Here is a 25151-nt window from a genome sequence, read left to right as displayed (position 1 = left end):
ACACAATGACGCACTATCAGTCATGGACTGGCCTCCTCAGAGCCCGGATCTTAACATTATCGAAGCAGTGTGGGATCATCATGATACGAAACAGAACAAAAGGTAGCCGACGTCTAAAGAAGAGCTTTGAATGTTCTTCAAGAAGCCTGGAGAACTAAAAAGCTTTTCTAAGATAATTCAGACTGTGTTGAAGAATAAAGGTGGTCATACTAATTATTGAATTTCAAGCTTGTCGCTGTTTTTTCCTTACATACTGAATTTCCATGTATTTTTGCACGTATTTGCGCATATTTCTGTGCCTGTTTTCAATTATCCTGGCAAAATATAAAGAAGTGAGGGATGACTCAAGACTTATATACATATATCAATCTGAAAGACTGATTTTAAACAAATGCAGAGATATGCACTGGTTCAGACATAGTAAAGGAAATCTTGCCTATGTTATACTTCTATAGTGACTTCTGTGTAACATCCTTTCTGGCTGGTTTTCCTGTGTTGACGCTAAAATAAGAACACCAAAAAACCCCACTATCATATGTCTGCTCTACACATTAAGTCAGGGATTTATGCCGGTATGTGTGCACATGAAAGGTTTAATGCTGTGTCATAACCTGGCACTTATGTGGAAATGTATCCTAGGCAATGTTGTAGAGCAACATGACAGTGATATAAGCAGCAGTGTAATTAATTTCTTTGTTACAGGAGAAAAATCAATAGCAGCTGAAAAAAAAGTAGCGTATCTTGTTTCTTTAAAATCAGTAGCTCAAAAGAGACAAAACCAAGCAGCAGAAGACATCTTAAGTCAAAACTCGAGCCACATACAGAAGCCCATTGTCCAGCAGTTTTGTCAGGACGTGTATTACAGTTTTATTTGTGAACTAATTTTGTAATATCAGTCCATTCAAACTGAAAGTCTTTCAAGCTCAAAGTTTAGCATTGTCACAGGATGTCTGCCTGACAGCCATATCTTCCACAAACCCCCAACATCCACACTTCAAAGAGAAAGGTCAACCATGCAAACTCCCACACCAGATGGATCACCAAAAATAGGAATTTGAGTTTGGGGGGACTCGGTGGAACAATAAACAATTACTAATCCAAATATGACCTTAAGAGAAAGAAGGAGCTGGATAGACTGTTGCAGGGAAAGAAGAGAGGTGGCTTAGGAAGTGTTCCCTGTTCAGAGAACAGTGCGTTTTTGAAGGGGGATGGCTGGCCTAGCTAATGCCCCATTGCGTGTTCAATCAGGGATGAGGCAATCGATGCGTTATATAGCCGCTTGGCTAAACTGATGCGACGCATACTTCCAGAGCACCCTATTTGTTCTGGCTGAGACACCAAGGTTAAAGATTGGGTTGATCATTGAACATGTCTGTGCGGATTAGGGAAAGGTTTAGTGATTTGTCGGCTTAATGTGTTACATCCAATAACTCGGCCCGGGCGCATGATGTGAGATAAGTAAACAAGCAGTTCTGAGTGTGGGAGGTGACTCGGTTTCTCGTGAATGTGTGGGTTGTTTCCTTTTTTTTCCAAAATTTTCAACCAGGTTTCATGTAGCAAATGTTCCTCCCGGTGTTATCACTGACACGGTGCTGCAAATGAAGAAGAGAGGACTTTTTTGTTCTTTCCTTTTTATGTCTGTAAAATTTCTTCTTTCAACATGTCTTTGTAAACTTTGGGTTTCACATGAAAAAAGCCTCCCAAAAATGTCCCTCGGATTTCTTATCTACCCTTAAATGAGTCAAAAAGCGGAAAATAAATCTACAGTTTACAAAATGAACTCAGGCTTGATGTCAGTTTTTGTGAAAAAATGATGAAAAAAAACAACAGCAGCAAAAAACAGTAAAATATATCTAATATCGAGGTAAAACTTCAAACACACCCATGTGGTCCTTTAAGATCTCTACCTTCGCAGCGTGACCATGAAAAAGATCGCCGTCTGAAACCCCTTTAATCCGGGGAAAAGCCTTTAGGCCCTGGCTGTGTTTCTCACATACCAGCAATAACTGCTGGAGCTGGGTGGTGATGAATGCAGCTGCTGACATGTATCCAGCTCCTACAAGCTGGTGCCACAGTGCAGCTACACTGTACTATACACTGTGTGTGTTTGTGTGTGTGCGTGTGTGCATCTGTCAGCAGGGGGTGGAAGAATAAAGTCCCACTTCCTTATTAGAAAGGGCCCCAGCTGGCCCTCAGCTCTCCTCCAGTGGGAGTTAGTGCAACATTGTGCAGGAACCATTGGTTTTGTCAGGCTATTGGCCAAAAAGCTCCTGAAGGCAGGCAGCCAGGCTGCATACACACGCATATTTGTCTCTTTCAGGGTCACACACAGGCATGCATGATAGGGGTTTTACACCCCCCTACACTCCCTCACCATGTCTTGTCAGATGGAAAATCCGGATTACCTTTCCCTTCAGTTCACCAGGCATTAATGTCCACTATTAGGTTGTCTTTGGAACCTAAGACCAGAGCACGAATGTCAAATATAGTTCAGGTTCACAAACAGCCAGACAACTGACCAGACAAAGCCTCCTGGGGGAATCACAAGAACAAAAACTTCAAGCGTCTAATAAAAAACAGTAGCTGCTTAAACTTGCATGAGGTGCTGTAAATAAAGTTGTTGTTTTTTTAAACAGCACTTTCCTAGAGAGGCAGGAAGCCAGGTGATTAGGACAACTCATTACCAGTCACGGCTGAATGCTACCTCACTTCCAGCTGTTCACACATCCACATTCAGGCCTGCAGTTACGCTTCCTAAGTCGCATACTCAGACAGTGAGTGGTCTCTGTTCGTCGACAAGTAGCGACCAACCACAGGCCTCTCTGAACCGCAGAGCTGCGGGCTTTTGTGAGCGTGCATCGCTCAAGTTTACCCAGTTAGCTTTAGCAACAAATTCACAAATGCTGTCCTTTCTGCTGTTTTCTTAAAGACAATATCAGACAGATTGCACAACAGTGGTGCAACACAGATGCCTTCTTTCCCTAACCTCTGTTCAAGTTTATTCTTGTAGTCATGCAGCTAAAAATATTTCACAAGTATTCTGCCCAGCAGATTACATTGCACAAATCAGTTATACCCTCATCACAGCCAGCTTTGAGACATCGAGTACAAGTCGACTGCATTTATTTGAAATGCGACGAAGGCCTAAATACACAAGGACTTGTATGGATTAACTGTTTGTTTGCTAAGATGCAAAATGTCAGGGGCAGCCTTCAGTAGTAAGGTTAACCCAACAAGGCAGACACGGAGCAACATAAGTGTCATTCAGTTTTACTATGGCAACATGGTTACTGGGGAGATGTGTTTTAGACCATCAGTAATATCCCTGCAGCTCTACTTTGAACACAAGTAGCACATGTGTAACATAAGCTACTCTTAATAGATTTATTTATGAGACTGCTTTTGTCCACTGCAAAATCATCTCTTCTATCATTTTAATTAATACTGTAGCTTGCATTATGCTGCAATACACATGGATATAATATATATTCTTGCTTCCCCACCTATCACATGGTTTAGGATTGTGTTTAGGAAAGCAACATTTCTAGAAACCAGATTGAGGATTGAGGGAAAGAAACCTTTAGAGGTCCCACGTAAAAATTTGTGTTTAGTGATTCTAGGAAGATGTTAAAGTGTTTATTTAGAAGCAATCAGGCAATATTGTAAGCAATATAATTGGAGTGACAGAAACAACAACAAATCCCTTTAAAGCCGAGGCAAGTAAATCAAAAAGTATCAGCGTGAATAGATGCGAGTAAACGTGAGCATGTTTGAACATGTAGTAATGCTGCACACTGCATAATTTGTGTGCTCCTGCTTCAGTCACCTGTAATTATAACAATATTCTGACTGGATGTCTCGGCTGCACTTTGCCCTCCACCGTGAGCCGGATGTGGGGTCGCTGTTGTTTCACTCAGGGCCTAATATCCACTGGGGGAGCCTGACCAGCCAAACGACTTCCTTCTGGTTTGATAGAGAAGTAATTATTTCCTCCAAGCCCCTCCCTCCTTCCTCTTTTGTACACCCCACCCACCCCCCACCCACCGCAGGCAGAGAAGAAGTCATAGAAACGTCCAAATTACTCACACAGCATGTTTACATGTCAAGAAACGGACATGTAAGCTATGATGTAGGCTTAGAAGGAGGTGATGGAGGAGTAGCACCAATCAACAGTTTGATGAATGTTAGGCTCCACACTAGCACCTCCACACCACCCACCCACTCCCTGCTGACTCCCTGTGGGGTTGGGGCAACATGTTTCTTCCTGTCCTGAGACTGAAGGGAGGGTACTGGTGACAGTGCGACTGGCGCCACACACACACGCGCACACACACACACACACACACACAAACACACACACACACACACACACACACACACACACACACACACACACACACACACACACACACACACACACACAGAGTCAGAGCCAACAGAGATACACAGACTAGCAGGGGATTTGTTTTGCTTTGTGGTTTTGTTTTTCTGCAAGCACAACAGCGTTCAGTTTGTCTGAACCCCCGAGCAAAGCGCACGTGCTGCATTGCTCATGCGTGGTTATAGCTGACTCATGTACTTATCAAAGCACTTATTAGAAGCCAACGGCCCTGTGTACCGTCTGCCGCTCCACTAAAATTAAGTCATCTGTAATTTATTTGAAATAAAGATCCCACGCTAATCAGTTTCTAATAAAGATTCATAAAAACGGCCCTTCCAGCACTACCCAGGTACCTCAGCGGTTCTGGGTGAATATTTCGCATTTACGACCTTTTGGATCATGTCCTCCGTCTCCCTCGGCCCCATCTTTTTTATGTTTCTCCACTGTGCACTTTGTCAGAATGCAGAAATGCCAAAAACAGGGGTTTAAATTAAAAAATGTATTTCATCCTGCCAGGGTTTGACAAAATGACAAACAGCACCTAATATCTGTGCTATATAACTAACAACATTACACAACAATATTCTGTGTTTATTATAGCAATGCAAGAGCGGGTGCATAATAATAAACTTTCCCTCACACACAAGTATAATAAATATCAGCCGTCTTTCCGCTAGGCAGGTCTAATTTCCTCTGATCCTCCATAGAAAAACTACTGAGGACATGTAATCACATCTTAGAACTATTTCACTGCAGAAACCTGATGCTTGTCCTGAAATTGTAAAAAAAATTGACCCTCATTAACTAAGGATGAAACACAAACAAAATTCATTCCAACTGTGTGCAATGGACTTCAGATCCAGTTGCCTTCAAAATGGCTGCTTCAAAGACAGAGACCAGTTCTATTCAACTCAATTCAGTGTTATTTATATAGTGCCAAATCACAATAGTTGCCTCAAGGTGCTTTATATTTTAAGGTAAAGATACTACTGATGCAGAGAAAACAGAGAACTCCAACAATCATATGACCATCTATGAGCAAGCGCTTTGGCAACAGCGGGAAGGATAAACTCCCTTTTAACAGGAAGAAGCCCCCAGCAGAACCAGGCTCAGGGAGGTGCAGCCATCTGCAGAGACCAGTTGGGGATGAGGGGAGGAAGACAGGACAAAGACATGGTGTGGAAGAGAGCCAGAGATTAATATTAACTATTGATTAAATGCCGAGTGCTGTATAAACACATAGAGTGAAAAAAGGTGAGCGATGAAACACTCAGTGCATCATGGGAAGCCCCCATTGTAACTAAGGATTCGGGGTTACCAGTTCTAGCCCTAACTATACGCGTTATCAAAAAGTAAAGTTTTAAGCTTAATTTTAAAAGTAGAGATGTCTGTCTCCAGAATCCATACTGGGAGCTGGTTCCACAGGAGCCTGACAACTATTGGCTCTGTCTCCCATTGTACTCTAAATACTATCTAGGATACTAGGATACCTAGGTATCTAGGATACCTTGTCCTGTTTCCCTCCCCGAGCCTGGTTCTGCTCAGGATTTCTTCCTGCTAAAAGAGAGTTTTTCATTTCCACTGTCACCAAAGCGCTTCCCCATAGGAGTTGTCTGATTGTTGGGGTTTCCTTTATATTATTGTAGGGGCTTTACCTTAAAGTTTTAAAGGATTCGTCTGTCAATGCATATTAAGCTTTTCACGTGTCTTTTCTCGAGCTTTATTCCCTCTGTGAATGGATAACATTGAAACAGCATGGGGAACAATAGCTTAGCAGCTTTGGTCGAGACAATTTGAGCACTCGACTTTACTTTTCAAATTAATGGTTTAAATCTTGTAAATTTTCTTCTGAACTTTGGCTGGAGTAGAGCTGATGTAAAAAGCAGCACAGAACAGAAATAGCCAGGTTAAATGTCTCAAAACAAGTAGTGAAAGAACTGAGTGACTTTCCCTGCAACTGTGTTGCCTTTCAAAGCAGCTAGCATTAGCATTTTAGTCATATTTGCAAAGCTCTTCTCGGTCTGATTTATTAAACGTTGGCATTGGCACTCATTGTATATTCTGTTTGACTTGCTGCTTTTGATGCCTGAGATCAACCATAACATCAATGGGAAAAGTCGACCCTCTGTACCTTGTGACCAGAGTGGGGAAAATAATGGAGTTCCCCTTTAGATCGCACCTTTTATCTCCTATGATCATGTGTGAGGAGTGTGTGTGGTTTCATCGAACCACAGGCTTTACTTTTGTTAGCGATTAGTACGTCTGTTTTTTGACGTCAACTAGAGGAAACGTGACTAATTAGCTGGTTAGTTTGGCAGTTAGCTGGATGGAGGTTTTGTGAGGTTTGAGGGCCAAAAGAGGTAAACACGCGTGAAGTAACACCCCGTGATATTCCTGACATGTGTTTAAGATAACTCTACTCCTGTTTATGCAAAGTGTCATAACATTTACAAAAGAGGTTTCACACCAGAGTATGTACACTTCTTTGACGCAGCAGGGCAGGGAGCTATGTGTGCATACGAGTGTGTGTTTGTGTGTGTGTGCATGTGTGTGCTGTTACTCACACATGCTTCAGCAGAACTGCCTGGACTTCCATCCCTGAGGAGTTCCATCTGCAGGCGGGAGCCAACGAATCTAAACACACATAATCACATATTAACATAAAACTGTGGAGCCTAAAAGGTGAGCTCATGTTAACAGAAAGTAGATTGACCATCTTGCAACATCACACGGCAATGATCACTTTGCACGTGTCAGAATGCGTGCATGAAGGGCGGCTCAGTCGTGGCCGCAGAGGAGACTGCTCGCCCTCTGTTTCTTTTGAGAGACAAGAGGGAGATCATAGTATTTAAAATTATACAAATACAGATCGTCTCAAAAGTGAGATCTGCAGGGAAGAGGCAGTGGGTCAGTCGGTGTGGGGTCGTTGGGGTCAGTCAACTGGCCTGACATGAATATACGACTCGATGGGTGCTATGTCAGGTACGCAGGTGCACACAAAAAAGATGCATTTAAATGAGTATTCGCAGTCTCTGTCGCTGTCTGCAAGCCAAATAACTAACAATGTTAAAAATAATGAAAAACAGTTAAAAAATGTTAAAAATCATGTAATTACTAGTTATTATTAATTTCTGGGGTTCTTTTGTCCTGTCACAGCAGATGTCTTCCCCTCTTTGAGTCTGGTTCTGCTGAAGGTTTCTTCCTGTTAAAAGGGAGTTTTTCCTTCCCACTGTTGCCAAGTGCTTGCTCAAAGGGAGTCAGCCGATTGTTGTGCTTTTCTCTGTTTTATTGTATTTACAATATAAAGTGCCTTGGAGTGACTGTTGTTGTGATTTGGCACTATATAAATAAAACTGAATTGAATTGAATAAAAAAAAGCGATGTAGCTAAAAGTGGCTAATGCTGCCAGCTAGGAGCAGAAGCTACACTGCTGTAGCTCAAGATCAGTCTCAGTGAATGTGTGTGAAGTTTTTATGTACTTTTGTTTGATGCCTCAGTTTTAAAATTGTTTGAATAGAGTATCTCCCTCTGTGTTTAAAAAGTATTACAATGGCTCGTTCTTACTCATAATATCCTAATCATTGTTATTTTCGTCTAGCGTCTTTACTGTTATGTTTATTGATTATCTCCACTCATTACACTCATATTTCAGCTGTAATTTACTTGCAATTAAAAAATTTAATTAATTGACATAAGTAGTTTTATTTATTTATTTTCAAAATCTCATTAAGCATCACAATAATACGATTAAAGAGAATTCTTTTGGCTAGATGTGATTTCTGATAGCCACATATTGTTTTTCCTTAAACAGCAGGCAGGGTAAGCCAGCAGAATTAGCAGTCTGATGGTTTGCATGTACAGAGTAGTCTGAGAGATGATGTCCCAGCCTGAATTATTGCCTCAGTTCGCCACTGAGTCTGACGTCCTCAGGGCGGGACCTCTTCCATTAATTTAATACACTTTGGCTTCATTCCTACTACTCTGTTAGTGAGCAGAACACGTAGCATGATGCTCTAAAGGAGGACAACCTCAGCCAGAACATCCACAGTAAAACACTGACACTGTGTTCTTCCACTCGTCTGATCTCTTCCACTATATTGTACAAACGTGATTAACTTCGTGACATTTGATTTGGGTCTTTTGAAAAAAAGAGACGGACATATAGAATTTTTCCCATTTCATTTCTCTTTTTAAAAATCAAGCAGTAGCTAGCTACTTGCACTAGCCAGTGGTAACATTAAGGCAACCATGAAGGACTAGCATAGGGAATAGATTTGGACTGGAGTGACTGGATCCCGTTGGGCAAAGGATAGAGAGCTCTGCAGTGATGGCACAGCTTTAGCCCTCATTGCTTAAATGGTTTGGAATAAACTGACTCACTAAAATCAAAAACATCTTTCTTGTCATACTTATTATTTTTCCAGCTTTCCCGTTTAGCTCAAGGTCGGTATCTGCGGTAGTGATTATGGTATCACTAATGTGCACAAGTTTGACTGCTCTAAACATCAGTAACTATGAAAACATGGCAATATGTAGGCTGGTAATTAGTTAACTAATTATTTTGGTGTATTATTATTGTGGGCTTCACAGAAATACACACTGCTGTCTGTCCCTCTGGTCCATTTAAAGGACCAGTTTCTTCAAAATGACCAAAGCTAGCAGGCTTCAAATAATACATACATCATTCCCATCCAGAGCACAGACACTGTTTTTAAGAAATCTTGCAAGGCACTGTTTTACTGCTTCACCACGAGAAAATGGAAATATACTAACTAGGATAACATAACATGAATTGATTTTCTCGTCTGTCCTCATTTTTTCAGTTATCAGCTGCCACTGGTGTGAATATACTCGATGCATGTGGAAAAATGCCAGCTAGGCAGATTCTTGCATTCATTTCAAATGCTGACATCATCTGAGCTTCAGCTAGTGTTTTTGCCCGGAGGCCTTTATACTTAAATAACCTTAGTATCTAGCCAGTAGAGTATATTATAAGTGGAAATGCTCAGTTTTCCCTCGAGCAGAGAAAAGAAACACTACATGACTGTATAACACGTTGAGTTTGAAACACTGCAAAGTGAGCAGTGAGAGCTTGCATTCAAAACCGTACATACTGTATGCGTGGCATTAAGACTGCATGAGGGCCTGCCTGCATCAAACGGTCTTCATGAGAAGAATTTCAAGAGATCGATAATGAACTTTAACATGAACTCACAGCAGAGCTGCGCAGATTAGAAGACCTCAATAAACTGGATCATGGCTGGTTGGAAAAGAAGGATTTGCTGTAATTAATGAGGTAGATGACGGTAAAATGATCCAAACCCTTTGTACAGCTGCAGTTTTTAGCTGTGCAGATTAAGCAGCTACAAGATCTGAAAACTGTGTCCTGCGATGCCATTTTTAACATTATCTTGGTGTTGAATTCTTTATTTTATACTACCTGGTGGTGCTATGGTTATCACTGTCATCTCATTGCAAGAAGGTGTCTAATTTGAAGCCAGCTGTGACCTCTCAGTGTGGAGTTTGCATGTACTTTCTGTGTGGGGGTTGTCACACAGTCCAAAGACTTACACAATGGGTTAACTGGTGATTCTAAATTATATGTGGATGTGAATGTATCCATGCATCCTGTATGAGAATGCATGGATACATTCAGGATTTTAGTCTAAAATAAAAAGCAAAACAGGACAAATCAGTTTCAGTTTGAGGAATTTATTTTTTACTAATTTAAAAAAGTATCATTTGGAATTTGTGGAAGAGTTATTTTTCCTGCTTGGACCTCCTAAAACTCAAGCTCAACCCACGGGCTCCATTATGTGACATGCAGTTTGAGAGTGAGGTGAACAGTTAAGTTTACTTCGATTTCTGGAAGGTGCTGGGATCGGGTAACAGCTCCGCTGAGAAGGGTTGGTGAAAATGGACTGACAATTCAATTATTTATAAACTCACTAATTTCAGCACCAATGTAACAATTAAATTGTTACTGTGCTACTGGCGCAGCAGATGAACATGACTGATCAGTATTTCAGAGGCAATAGTTTAAACATAAAAGCAGCTTTTAATATGTTTGCACTTGAAAATGTTTCAATAAAAGTCAACATGAAAACCTGCAGCCAAAGAAAATGTGTATTTAGATGCTTTTATAGAGAAGCTGCTTGTTTACACTGATGACACTGAGTGATGCTGGGTATACATTTCATTGTCTGTAAGAAAAATAACTCCCCAGCCCAAAAAATACATTGACCTGGAATCATTAGACATTTGATTTAAACATGACTGTGTTTAACAGTGACAATGGGTGGTGTGTGCTCTGAGATGCGTCTGTGGGATGAAGCAGAAAGTGATAACAGGGCTGACAGCAGCAGGTCTTTGTGAGGTGGGCTAGGTGACTGAGGCGGCGGTGGCGGTGGGGGAGGGGAGGTGGGTTTACCTGAGCGTGGAGCGAGGAGGGGTAGGTGAAAGCGGGTGGAAGGGCCGGCGACAGCTCCGCCGGGTACAGCGGGTATGAGGCCCACACGTCTGGGCTGCTGGGATAGAGAGCAGGCACTGTGAGCTCATCTGTGGAAAGAAGAAGAGGAGGAGTGGAGTGAGGAGAGTGGCAAGTGGATGGGTGGGGTGGCTAGAGAGACAGGGTGGAGGTGGCGGTGATGGTGGTGATTGTGAAGGTGCGCGCTGGGGGAATGTCAATTGTCTGAAGTCGCTTCCTCTTGTTTAAACCAGAGACTGGGAGTCAGACAGAGATACTCAAAAAAGGGGGGTTTTAGAGGTAGGAGTAAAACTTCGGAAATTTGAGTTCATTTAGATAAGTTTTAAAATAACTACCCAAATAAAACTAGCCCAAATGCCATTCTACACAACAGACCTTCTTCACAGTGGGTACTTTGATGTAATATGGTTGGTGAATACTGTTACAATAATCGTAACTGCAATCACATTACATATATCTACAATATTGTATGTTAAAGGCTGCTGTTAAAGGCTACATAAAGCTATAATGTTTAAGCATCATTCAGGTATCGAATAACCTCAAAATACATGAGAATAATAGTTTACTTTTTTGTTCATGATCTAATTATGATGAGGTGCTCAGGCTTTTCGCAAAATGATTTTATTTTCTCTTTTTGATTAATACCTCCTGAAGAAACACAGGTGTTACTACTCACTGTAATTAAGGCTGAGTACATAAACAGAACAATGCCCTCATTACTGACATTAGTAACATCTGTGTTTATTTCATGTCAATACAGCCGAGAAAGATTTATTTTCTAAACTTGCAGCTTAACTATTGTCACGAGACAGAGACTGTCTACATAACTTTGAGTGTTTTTGTGGTTTGCTTCAGGCTGGAGTAAGAATGATCCATTCATTTTTCCGTAATAGAAAAAATGTTTCTCTCCTCAAAGCTAACGTTAGCTTTGAGGAAAGCTAAAAGCTAACAGCAATTAGCTGTTAGCTTTACTATCTACATGTCTAACCCAGAATTGCTTAAAATGGTCAAGGCTATCAAAGGCAGCTAGAAAACCCAATACTATCAGCCACCACTAAACTTCATTTACACGTTCCTACATACGTGTGTTTCCATATTATAGCAACGAGATAGTCTGGTTCCAGTGATTGTAAAACACGTTGTTAAGACGCTTGAGGCAAAAGGATAATTTACCTCAGTTAAGAGGTTGCTCATCTCTGAAATATAGTTATGTTTTAGACAGAACTATGATCTAAATGATCCTCTTAACTCAAGCATCGTGAACAAGTAATTAGCTAGAAAAGCTAACAGCTAATAAATACTGCATTTATTAGCTATAGCTAATTGCTACAGCTAATATTAGCTGTTCATAATAAATACAGTATTTATTTGCTATAGCTAGTATTAGCTTGTTGCTGAACTTGATGAAGTTTCTGCTCTATCATTCAGAGCCAACAGTACCTATGAAAGCCTTGCTTAACTTACAACATTATTGTGAACGTAGCCTTAGCTTACACTGTTTGATTATGAAATTTTAACCCTGAGATTTTTAGCCTTAGTATTTAGAAAAATGTCTTTACTATAAATCATCATGCAAATATTTAAAATCCCTTTTACACAACCAGTATGGTCTAAAGATGTTTCTTTTAACCAATGCAGTGAACTAACATTAGCTTCATTAGCTATTTATAGATAGCTGGACCTGTCATCACTTTAGCCAGGAAAACTGATGTCCATCAGCCACTAATGTAATTATCTAGTCGCTTTTGAAATGCAGGACCTTTAGTTTCACAAATTAAAAATTTCAAGGGGAAATTTTATTAATTCAAAATGCACATGTATTATGCAAAAACCTTGACAGTATCTGAGAACGGTCATTGACACTACATGATTAGATTTCATACTTTAGGAGAGGTTGAGAGGAAACAATGTCAGACATCATGATTTACTTGCTAAGCCAAGTGCAAAGTGACTGTGAAAAACGAGCATCGGTGCATGAGTTAGGAGACGGTGCTGAGTCGTACAGAGTGGGTGAACATTTAAAAATGCAGGAAAAAAACAAAACACAGCAGCTCATTGGATAATTAGCAGATAATCTCGAGGAGCATTCCCTGTGCTCTCCATGTCTCCTAGTAACCATTTATCCAAGCATGATCACAAAGATGGCTGGTTTAAACATCTCTTATCAGGAAATGACAGCAATTTCTCTCCTAGTGATTACGTCACGGTTTCATTAATCGTTTCCTTCCATTTTCCTCCGGGGCCTCATGCACACACCCTTTCCCCGGCTATAAAAAAATAAAATGATCTAAGATAAAAGCAGCTTGGTCATACAGGAAGAATGTACTACCACAGCTGGCCTATGTTTAACTATCAATAGCTGATTCTTTCAAAATCCTTAACTCTTGGAAAAATATTTAACCACAAGAAAAAAGAAAAAAAAAGGTGGAAAGTCGCATTAGCAAATTATATACACACATTGTACTGGAAGACCTTGAGTCCAAGTTATTAGAGTAAACGGTTAAAGCTGAAACATGCTCTGTTAATGAATCACTAGTCTAACATCATCAGTACACGCCCGCACAAAATTAACGTTTCTCAGAGGGACAAATACGTAAATGTTTAATTTAGGGGCAAACAAAACAGCATTCAATGAAAGAGACCTGCAGCAGATTCAACAGTCTCTTTTTCATGCACAGTTACAACAATAGCACAGAAAAGCACCTCGATTACAAAAAAATATCCTAAAAGGAAACAGCTGTCCAGTCCAGTAGAGCCAGAGGAAGTAGCAATGCAGACGGACAATATGTAAAAGTAAGACAAACTCAGCGACAGGCGGGTAAACAATCGGCGTACTCACATGGGTCTCTGCTTATGAACTGTGGCCCGGGGCTCTGCTGGGAAGGAGGGGGGTTGGGAGTGCCAACCAGCTTGTTTTTGGCCATCTTGGTGTTGGCCTTGGCGAATTCCAGCCGCAGAGTCTGGGGAATCTCTGGGTCAAATCGTACCCCCTGAGATTAATGAGACAGATATGTTAGTGCAAATATTGTTTAGTGGAAAGCTTAGAACAGGTGAATCAGAACTGAGGGAGCACACTGACAGGGGTAGTGCATATGGACAAGTCTTTAAAAAGGAAATATGAAGCATTTTAGCTGTGAGATTGTATCCATATCTTAGCACTGAAAGCAGGTGTCATGAGTCATTAATCCAGGGGTCCCCAACCCCTGGGCCACGGACCGGTTCATGAGTCGTTTGAAATTTATGGTTTTCAGGGTTTTTATCATTAACTCGGTTTTCCTGGGTCTTTTCCCGTGTTGTAGTTGCGTGTCTTAATTTGAAAGAAACATTTACACGTTACCATAGCGACCAGAGCGCATTAAGGGGCAGAGAGGAAGATGTTACTCTCAATGTTGTTGGCGTATTTCAGGAGGACCCTGCTAATAAAGTTACACAATTACACAGTGAATTTGCGTTTATTATTATATTTACAAAATACCACAGTTTTTGTCTTGGCAGTATAATTTTATTCTGCTGTATTTATTCACGACACCTTAAAGGCCGGTCCATGAAAATACTGTCTGACTTTAAACTGGTCCGTGGCACAGAAAAGATTGGGGACCGCTGCATTAATCAAAATCTGAGTTCTGCCATATCTGATATTCAGGGGTGCTTGAATTATGTTTTAATTATGATATGTAGTTGTGTTGAGGAATAATATTTCCTCAACACAACTGCACATAATCAGATTTATTGTTATGATTAAATCAAGAAAAGTTCATTTTCACAGCTAATATAACTTCTACATGCATGTTGTTGAATAGTAGACAGGTTGTTGTGGCACAGACATTATACTGGAACAATGGATATTTCAATTCTTGCATTTGGCTTCAACTTATGTTAAATGCTGACCAAATTCCATATTTAAAATGGGTTTTTTTCTCACATACTGCTCCCAGTCGAAATATAAGCACAGACAAGCTGTTTATAACGTTCTTATCTGTCTTTTGCTTTCCTGGAAGGTTTAGTGAAGTGAAATTAGCGCATGATCAGCACATGATGACGCTTTATGATGTTAAAAATGCAACAGCTAATACCTTGGTTAGGCAACCGTGCATTAAAGAGGCTGACCAAATAAATAAGTTTGCTCATCAGTGAAGCGATGATGTTATAAATAATAGGGAGCGACTGACAGACGTGCCGCCCTGTGCCTTTAAGTAGCGACGAAGCAGACTAATTTAGCCCACAGCACTTATTAGATAACGCGAACAGTTTCCATTGCTGCACTTTCTGTCTTGTTATCTGTTGTTTAGCTTGATCTGGAATTGTCACTTTGTCCACTTTTCATCATCTCAATTTCACAATACAATTTACTGCTGAAATCTCGGCGTGACGAGAGCGTTTTCATTTGTTTAGCCTTTGAAGCTGGCTTATTCTGAGTGACACATGCAATGGGAAATCAAAACTTGATGACACAAACCTGGCTGGCGCATGATGTCATTTACAACACAAGCAGACAAGCCACAAGGCCCTCACTCTGTTCCCCACTGAACTGCAATGTAATTTCATACCATGACATCAAATACCCTGACATACGGCAGGCATCACCGCTTAGAGTGAGCCAAACATTGTGGTGAATTCTTGAGATGCCACTGCTGACGACAGGCCAAAGGAAAAAGCTGCCCTGCCATCAGATCTTCATCAAATATCTCCACATATGGGGATTAAAAAAAAACAACAGGAATGTGGCATCGTCAAAGTTGCTATTCATTTACTCCGCTTGGACACATTTTTACCAGGAACTATAAACGCTCTGAAATTAACCTCATTTGATTGCCTGTAAACGATACAGAAAAGCACGAAGGTCAGATCAGCGGAGGAGAAAAGCAGCGAGTTCTCGGCAGCAAACGAGCGAGAAGCAGCGAGGACGGGCTTTTCGGCTCGTCCCTGCAGGCTCGGGCAAAGCAAGGCTGAAACAAGCGAGGGATGACTCTTCTCATGAAGGGGAGGGAATTAACTGGGATTGCCTCGGCTCAGCGCACTCGCGGCTTCTGCCAGTAGAGGCTGCAGAGGTGTAATAAGCTACATGGCTATAATGAGGCCCGAGCACACCTCTGCTTGAAATGTGTTGAATATCTACCTCGAAATGTCTTTTTATAGCACCTTCTCCACGTACAGCTTTGATTCTGACTGTTGGAGGTAATTCAGTTTTTTGTTTTCGAGGCTCACAGCTTGGAGGGAATATAAGAGAGCTACTATGATAGGAAACAAATCCCCAAATTCTCCCACAGTTTTCTGCGTCTTTCCCATATTTCAATATGCAGATGGATGTTTGCAGAATCTGGCTTATCTCCATATGACCCCCCGGGACGTAGCTTTCCCTGAAAAACAAGAGCACCGTTGAATTCTCAGCCCCACTGAGCCCTTCTACGGAAACAGTCTCGCTGTTGTTGGCTCATAATAAGATGATAATTTTTATCCTTTGTTCAACTCTCTGCTCTACCTTTGACGAGCACCAATATCTTGACATCTGAGAAAGTTGACACATCGCTCGTGCTGTCACGGTCCCACTTTAGAGGAGGGCCGTTAAAGTGATCTGCTGCCTTGATAAAGACATCAACAAAAACTTAAGAGGCAATCGGAGGAGGGCGGTGCATGTTGAAGTCAAAAACAACAATGGAAAAACAAAGGTGTAGGAGATAGGCGGCGTTCATTACTGTCTGTCTACACTTTGTTTCAAGAGAGCTGAATAAAAACCGCGTGAGAAGATGAGCTCTGTTTTTTATTAGTCTGCCTCATCAAGGCTTTCTACTGAGCCACATTCTGAAATACGAGAGATTAAAATTAAACCCTAGATCAATATCTTCTATTTTTATGTGGAAGAACAGCTAATTTTCTTCTGACCTTGCAGGATCCCTCGCAGAGCTTAAAGTTAAAAAAAAAAGGCTTTATTTACTCAAACAGAAACATTCAGACACACGCTATTTTAGAGCAGCTGTGATATATTTGCCTTCGCTGCTTCACTTTTCTGCTTTTTCCTCGTGCGATAGAAAACGCTTTTCCCCCACTTTCAAATACATTTGCACTAAAGGCAGTAAAAAAAAAGAAAGATGAGATTTCACGAGAAACACTAGAGCTGAGCTGGAGCACAACGAGGGCATGACACTTACGTTCAAGGCATTCTTAGCAGCCTCCGCCTCTGATCGACTGTCAAAACTGACAAACCCCACTGGCTGGGGAGACAAGGAGACAGAACAAAAGAAAGAAACATGGTTTAAGGCAGAAAACTGAGTCGGCATTTCTGTCTGAGTGACAAAGACATGTTTTTATATATATATATATATATATTTTTACATCTTAGCATACCCCACCCCCTACCTCTCTGCCTCCCTCTCCCTCGTTCTCTCTCCTGTTTATAAAACCATTGCGACAGAACAGGGAGGGGGAGGCGGAGGGTGATTGGAGGCTGGACGCACTTTCATTGTAGAGTTCATCATTCGGCTCCCCTTTGCCCAAATACGGGCAATGCAGGACCGAGAACAAGCATGTAAGAGTTTAGTGTGAGACAGGCAGAGAAGGGAGTAAAAGCTGAAAAAGGAGAAGAAGATAGAAAGAGGGGGGGAGGGGGGGGGAGGAATTTCAAGGGTTAAAGGTGAAAATGAAAGCAAGTGAGGCGACGGGTAGAAAAAGTTTGTTTTTTTCTTAAAGACCTCCTCAAACAGGCCTGTCAGTGCAGCATATCCTTGTTTGCATCTGTTTCACCCACACTTGTTTTATATTCCAGCGACATCGCTTCAAAGCCAGTAGTAAAGGTGAGGAGAAATAAAACAGGAAAAAAACCACACACTCACAGGGGTGTAGGTGCGGCTGCAGGATTTCTGACTGCAGATATGAACAGAAAATACATATTTTTGTCTTGTATGTGGATGGGGACGTTGGGAGAAGGTGGGGTGGTGGTGGTGGTGGTGGGGGAGAGATTGCAGAAAACTCTAAACATGTTACTCCCATGGGGTCACACTGCTGTGTGTGATCTGGAAAAGCAGTCTAGGGTTATGGGAATTCTGAAGAAGTGCAGTGGAGGAGGAGGAGGAGGATGTGGAGGAAAAAAACCCCCCGAAAAGTAACACAAAAAGAAAAGAAAGACTAAGTGAAGACGTCAGGAGGAGGAAGCATAACAGGAATATAAATAGAAAGGCTCTGAGATCAGGCTTTTGCTATATATGGACATGGCTGGGAGTTCTTGGACTGGAAGAGAGAGACGGAGATCGATTGATTTGCGTGGCCATTGTCATTGCCGTTAGCAGGGAGGAGAGCTGCTCCAAACAAACCCTGAGGAAATGGGGGGCAGCAATTTGCCCTAACATAAGCATCAGTTCACATCAGTTCTCTCACTGAAGATGCCACGTAGGCTGAGGAAACAGTGCTCCGAGTCACAGTTTAATCACAAAGGTAAAACAGGTGGTAAAGTCCATCATAGTCTAAAAGCCAAATATTCTCCAGGGGCTGAAAATTAAACTAGTGCAGTTCCTCTAGTGACCACTTGAGGCTGCCAACAAAAGCGAGTCAATCCCCATAGACTCTCATGTTAAAATGTCCAACTAAACAGCATTAAATAGCATCTTACAGCAAGCTGTTCAGGTCTCGGGGGATAGTTTTCTCCTTCTTAACAACTATATCATACATGATGTTTTTAATAATTGATCCATCTCGATAGGGTAAGGCTGAAACTCAGGGGAGAGGCTGCTTCGACTGGCAGGTGTGCCAACACAGGTAGCTGCAGCTTGGGTAACTCAAGTGGAACTATCTGACAAATAACACAGCCTGCTGTGAACAACACTGTATGGACAAAAGTACTGGACCACACCTCTTAATCTTTGAATTTGGCCATTTTCAGGCCCACTGCCACACGTGTATGAAGTCAAGCACATAACCGTGCAGATGCTTGACTGTGAGAAAATAACTGGCAACAAAACCACCAAACAAGTGAACACAATGAGGCCTAGAGTGAAGAATGTTTAATGCTAAATTAGACTTCAATTATAGATACATACATTAGAATGAGTTTTTCTGAATGCACGCAATAGCAGTGAAACAAAAAGAGAGAGCCTAAAGCTTTCCTTTGTACTTGGTTTCAGGAATATTTTTAAGGTATTACACTCAGCAAGTTCAACCCAAATCGCCTTAAACCCTTCTAATGAGCATGTCATGTCTTTATGAGAAACAGTGTAAAGTGGCAACAAGTAAGCTGACATGAAGCTAAATTGCTCCACTCTGGACGTGGACACCTGCCAGCTGGGCTCATTTTCAGTCCCGCAACCCTGGAGGCAAAACTCAACCATCAGTGCCGCTCTTGTCAAAACGCTCACTTTGACACCTCGAAACTCTTCCCCCGTCTCTCTTCCTCGTCCTCACACAGCCCACCAGTTGACTCGCTGTAACTACAAGCACTACATCCGACTGCCAAAGGCAAGTTGGTGCAACATTTTTCCCCTCCTATCATTCTCCCTCCCCCTGGAAACCTTTGTTATTTGTTATTTTCTTTTCTATTAAAGGCACTTCCTGCTAATCCTTCTTTATCAACAAGCTAAACACACAAAGAGAGAAGAAAAAAATGCAAAGGTGTCGATGAGCAAGAAGTAATGTGGACAGTAACAGCGTGATCAGAGACTGACCGGCTTCATTCAGGAGTTTCTTTGAACACAACACAGATCCCAGACTTGTTAGCATACCTGTTTAGAAGTGAGCTTTATCAAGGAGCCTTCATAGCCCTGAAAAAAAAAACAGAAAACAAAATGTCAGAAATACACATAACAAAGCAAAAATTCAACTTTAGTGGCTAAAAAGCTGCAAAACACGCAGACTGCTTACACTTACAAAACCTTTTTTGCTAAATTACTCAAAAATGTTGGCATGTTGGGGTCACGGCGGACTAAGCTTGGCAGTTTCACAGGTCACGGCGCTCTTATGAAGACCATATGGATTAGATTGTTGTGTCTTACCTGATTAAGCAAGATTTACTGCTTTCAACACTCATGATACAAACCATTTACTCAGAGCACATGAACATTGCTTAAGTGAGCGATTAGATGCATTAATCACTTAAACAGCGCTGCTGCTGCTGCTGCTGCACCATTAAGGTGCGTTAGTTTTGGTCGATAGTTCAAAAAGCTTGCAACATCTACATGTATTCACCTGAACTAAACTCTGGGCCTCTGTGTGCTTGCAACAAAGTTGGAGCTTCTGAGGTGAAGCAAACAGCTTTGTTTTTGTTTCGCAGGCATTGAGCCATTTTTCCATGAGACATAAGCTTCCCATGGATCAAGATGTGATTGAACCTCGGCTTTAAGAACACAGACACTTGAACCTCGCGGGAGAGTTTCCATTGCCGTTTATTTCATCACCATTAATGGAGGTCCCATTGACTGCTTGAAAGAAAGCTGCTAAGAATAGCAGCAGGCCATCCATTTAAAACATACAAACATACCTTAAATGGTCTGAAGAGGAGATAGAGCTCCCGCGGTTTAATATCCAGTGGTAGCCCACTGACAAATAGTGTTCGGACCTGAGGAAGACACGAGAGAGAGAAAGATCATGTATTTTTCATTAACCTCCACCAGTTATAAATAGCTACATTGCCTTTCTGACAATAACAGATGAGGTTAGGAGGAAAAAGGACAATGAGCATGAGTTAAACAGTTACCGAGGCTGGCTTTACACTGAAAGATAAACTTTTTAAATCCAGATACGGGTGTCTTTCAGCTCTGCAAACACACTAAGACACACACTGCGTTCTACAGTAAGAGCATTGTGTTCTCCTGTGTAATCTACAACCTGCTGTGTTTTATGGCAACCCTCCCTCGCAGCTCTAGCCTCTGTTTTACATTTGAACTTTTCAACTTGAAACTTGAGCTGGCATTGCTGGGGAATTATAATGTAAATGTTAGCTACAACAGACTAAATGGAAATGTAATTGTTGTGGTCCACAGCCCATAGTCAGAGAAGGTGCAAAACCCTCAGGGCGCAAAATAAGAATAACTACAAAAGAGCTTTCAGGGAAGGACGGAGTTCTTATGTTATTACATGCGATGATGAGGAGGAGGAAATGAACGCAGCATGATTGCTGGAGGTGTGCTGCAGGTAAAACTTTGTGCTCTTTTTAAAACTTTTCATTTCAAGTTTGGAATCTCTAGTGGTTTTTTTTAGAGGATACAAAGTGCATAAACCCCCTAAGTGTCAAACCTTAGATGATAAAAAATAGGTGACGTCAGAGAAAGAGATACCAGACATGCTCGAGTGGGGGTTAACTCACCTGTCTGCACAGAGACTAGCAATAAATCTGGAAATTGATTTGGAAACTAAAGGACTGCACTTTAAAATGTATTGGGTATTCATTTTTTTTGGTTTGTTTAAACAGTGTTACACAAGAAGTTTGGTACTGTTGTCATATCTGTATAATATATGTAAAGCAAACCTAAGCAGCAAGTTAGCTTAGCTTAGCATTAAGACTAGAAACAGAGTACAACCTACTATGTGTTTGTCTGAAGATTAGGTTATTAATACTTCTGAAGCCGCTATATTAATCTCGTTTCTTCTAAATGTTTTGCATGGCTTGACTCTTGTTCAGTTTTTAAGCATGCTAAAACATACCAACGAGTCCAATATTGATTTTCTTGCATGTCTTTCACAAGTTAAATGTTTAGTATGATAAGGATTAGCACCTCACCAAGGCCTCAGTCACACAGGCCTTTGCTCACTGACAGAATATTTAACTAAACAATACATCGTACAGATTTTCTTTCTTTGTCTTTCACTCTCACGCTGTTCAAACAAATCTCACACTAAATAAAAAGAGGCCTCGTAGGCCCTCCTTCATAAAAACATCTTTGTGTATAAAAGTTATATGTAACAGGTTTTCTCTGCACACAGGACATATTCTGAAAATCTAGTCTCACAGGACAAACTGCTGGTTGGACAAACTGAACATTGGTTTATAAACAACACAGAGAACACAGGAAACACTGTGCCCCTACAGTTATCATATGCACACACAGAGACCTCTGCAAAATCAACAGAAACCCTTCATGTATGTTCACTTTTACCTCAGTCCAGTAATTAAAAACAGTGTCCCAACAGAAACATCTCTACTGCAAGATTCATGAATAATTAATATCATCCTGGTTTGGCAAAACAATAACAGGAGTTACCTTAAGTTAATTAGTCAGGCTCGCTATACATATCAATTATCCCTGACATGGAAACAGTATTGATCGAATGGTTGGGTGACAGATGCATTTGTTCCACATTATTGTTCAAAATAATATTGAAGGGGTGTAAAAGCACCAATCCTTCAGTTATGCAATCGGCAACCTGGCTACCACACCTAAAAAAAAGATGAATACAGCAGTAGCCCTGTAACACACATTAGCCCCAGCCGCAACACTTATGAAACGCAGAGCAACACTATAGGATGCAGATGCCGGGATGCCCCACCACAGCCCGTGAATGCAGATCCCGTTACACTCTGGAAGCAGCAAAACAGTGAAAATTCTGTTTGTTGCATGTAATTGTAGACACATCTGCCCTTAATGAAGGGTCAGTCCAGGAGATGTTACACAGGTATTTCTAACAATAAACTCCACTGATCATAACATCTGTCTCCTATTAATGCAACAGCTGTATTTTTGCTTTTAACCTCCATCAAGCTTTACAAAACAACAAGGAAACAAGAGAAAGAACTCCCTATTCTAATAAAATGTTACAAAATTAACTGGATCATACAGGGAATAATGGGTACTTTTAAAACTGTTTAACTGATTGAATGACATCATCAGCCAATACTGACCTGTTGTGAATGTATTGGTATAGGTTATTTTTCTAATATATATATATATATATATATATATATATATATATATATATATATATATATATATATATATATATATATATTTATATGGTGTGCCAGCATGTAATCTAAGAAAACAAATCCTGACTCATACCTGGAACCTTCACTGAATCAAAGATCTTGGTTCAGGAAGACAAAGGCTTCAGCGCACGGAAGACAATACAATCAAACAATGCAAACACACACCCCTGCAAACGTCACAACATCCCACACCGTGATAGTGTAATCTGATTCTGTACAGGGCCCAGTTTAGAATAAAACCGTAGCTATGCAATTACACAGAGTATATTCAAAGCTCCCAGATTCATTAGATAGTGGATTCACAACTCAGGGGACAAAGGAACTGCTGAACTCACACGGCACCTCATTCCCACATGTAACCGGATACGCAACACTGAAGCCAAAGGCAGAGCAACACACAAACAAAGGAGCTTAGCAACTAGGAGAGCGAGAGCCGGCGAGTGCCAAACCACCCATCCATCCGGAAGAAGAAAAAAAAGAGAAAAATCTCACCTCAGCGACTTTCTCACCTTTGCTCTTATCTTATCTGAGCTGAGCTGAACCCTGCAGGGCCGTCACTGCGCTCTGTCTCTGGCAGTTCTGTTTAAGTAAACTCAATTGAAGGTCTCCTTATATGGAGTTACATGGGAACAAAGAGTCAGAAAAGGATGGTATCAATCAGACACAAGCAAGGTCAGTCTCTGACAGCTGCTGAGGCTGATAAAACTAATAATGCCGTAGTAAAAAAAAAAAAGGGCTGTAAAAATAGAAACGGTGCTCAAGCTCTAAAAATCTAAAAAAAAAAGAAGAAAAACTCTTTGAGATGAAGACAGATAAGTCAAAAGAAAGACACCAAAGCTTTCAGATTTGAAATCTCTATCAGGGACGGTGTTTGTTTTCTCTGTCAGCTTTGCCGTTACAGTGAGCATTACTCTGCACACGACCGCAAAAATAGACGCCAAATTCATCCCAAGTGAACGACTTCGGGCTTTCGCACTGACGTGGTTAAGACGAAAGATTTATACGCCGCTCTTTTTAGGAGTTGTAATTTTACTCTAGGTGGAAAAAAGCCAAGAGTGAACGTCAGAATTGCACACGTTAAGAAAATCTTAGTCATCTAACCCTTCCTTGCCAAGCTTCCTAAGATCTTATCTGTGATTTAAGTCCTGTCTTCAGCCATGATAATAGCCACTTAGGAGCTGGATGTGATGCACGAGTAAGACAAACACAATGACTCCTGTGCACACTCGGAACAAAAGGACATTCTTGGCTGTCTTGAACCTCATTCCTGAGACTTCCTGACGTCAGCTGTTATGATATATGATCATTTTTTCCGGTGTGTGTGTGTCCAGCGTGGAGCTGGCTGCACACACGCTGGATACAGGATGATTCGCAGGTAAATCTATCAACTGCTCTCTTCTTCAGACATCTGCTGCTGATTATAATATCAGTCTATATTTCTGCCTCTATCAGGTTGGCTTAAAAGAAATAAATAAATAAAGGGAGGGAGCTGTAAAGATGCTCCCACCAGGTAAAGTGAGACATCAAACTTTCATGATGCAGTAAACTAAAGCGAAGGTCAAGCCGGAGGTTGAGCAGATTGTGCAGATTTGTAAAAAAAAAAAAAAAGGAAAGACAAACCTTTGGCCACTGTTTTATTGGGTCTGTTTTTATTGGTTCCCCGTGAGTCACATACCTATATTTCCATAGTGCTGAGTGGCCTGGTTTAAGCCTTTGAATCACTGACCATTTATGGCGTGCTCAAACACTATCACGCAGGCAGGTTTCGATCAAAAACAGCAGTCCCTACCTACCACAAGCCAGCTGAGTACTTCGCAGCCGGCGTGCCAGTGCAGTTCCCTGGCAACGCCTTAGCGGTGCACAGCAGAGTGCAGAGCCCCAGGCCAAAAACATCAGATCCTATTAAGGCCACTTCTGCAGCAAGTCCTAGGGGATCTGTGCACCTCTAATCAGAGATCTTTGACTCAACAAGCACCGGGTGAGGTCATCACCCTATTGATATGCTATCATTGCCGTTGTTGCATCCTATGGATGGAGGGAGGAGTCTGTGCTCATAATAAGACTCAAGTACTGTGTTGAAGAGGAAATCTGTTTTGTTGTTGTTGTGGGTTCAATCATTATTTCACTATGATTTGAAAGGTGAAGTCTTTCAGCTGGCACTAGTATTTCAACATCAATCTATGACAAGTATCAAGGCTAGCTGGATCTCTGTAAGATGTCAGAAAACAGTAACACAATGAAATCATGATTTCCTAGATCATACGTCAACATCTGCATGTCCCTTATTGAAACAACAAAGATATACTGTATCTGTGTCTTTGTATATGCAACCCCTCAGCAGGGCAATGGCCCTAAGCACACCGCCCTCTGGGACAAGAAGA

At 41.2% G+C, this 25151-nt stretch overlaps 1 protein-coding gene across 3 annotated transcripts in view; it reads right to left on the bottom strand.

Moving 5' to 3' along the window:
- The window catches only part of LOC134624896 (RNA-binding protein with multiple splicing-like), a 38425-nt gene that overhangs the window by 3616 nt on the left and 9658 nt on the right, over nucleotides 1–25151 (bottom strand). Inside the window, exons 2-7 of one of the 3 annotated variants that reach the window (XM_063470018.1) lie at nucleotides 20329–20406; nucleotides 19574–19612; nucleotides 17015–17077; nucleotides 13708–13858; nucleotides 10812–10908; nucleotides 6946–7015 (exon numbers count right to left, since the gene is read on the bottom strand). In XM_063470018.1, the coding sequence (XP_063326088.1) occupies nucleotides 6946–7015; nucleotides 10812–10908; nucleotides 13708–13858; nucleotides 17015–17077; nucleotides 19574–19612; nucleotides 20329–20406 (498 nt within the window). Of the gene's footprint in view, nucleotides 1–6945; nucleotides 7016–10811; nucleotides 10940–13707; nucleotides 13859–17014; nucleotides 17078–19573; nucleotides 19613–20328; nucleotides 20407–25151 lie in introns of all 3 variants that reach the window. The other 2 variants (XM_063470017.1, XR_010093667.1) reach the window with 2 other exon arrangements.

Source organism: Pelmatolapia mariae, linkage group LG3_W (assembly GCF_036321145.2).
Source record: "Pelmatolapia mariae isolate MD_Pm_ZW linkage group LG3_W, Pm_UMD_F_2, whole genome shotgun sequence".
Taxonomy (NCBI): domain Eukaryota; kingdom Metazoa; phylum Chordata; class Actinopteri; order Cichliformes; family Cichlidae; genus Pelmatolapia; species Pelmatolapia mariae.
This window is presented reverse-complemented; position numbering and strand designations above follow the sequence as displayed.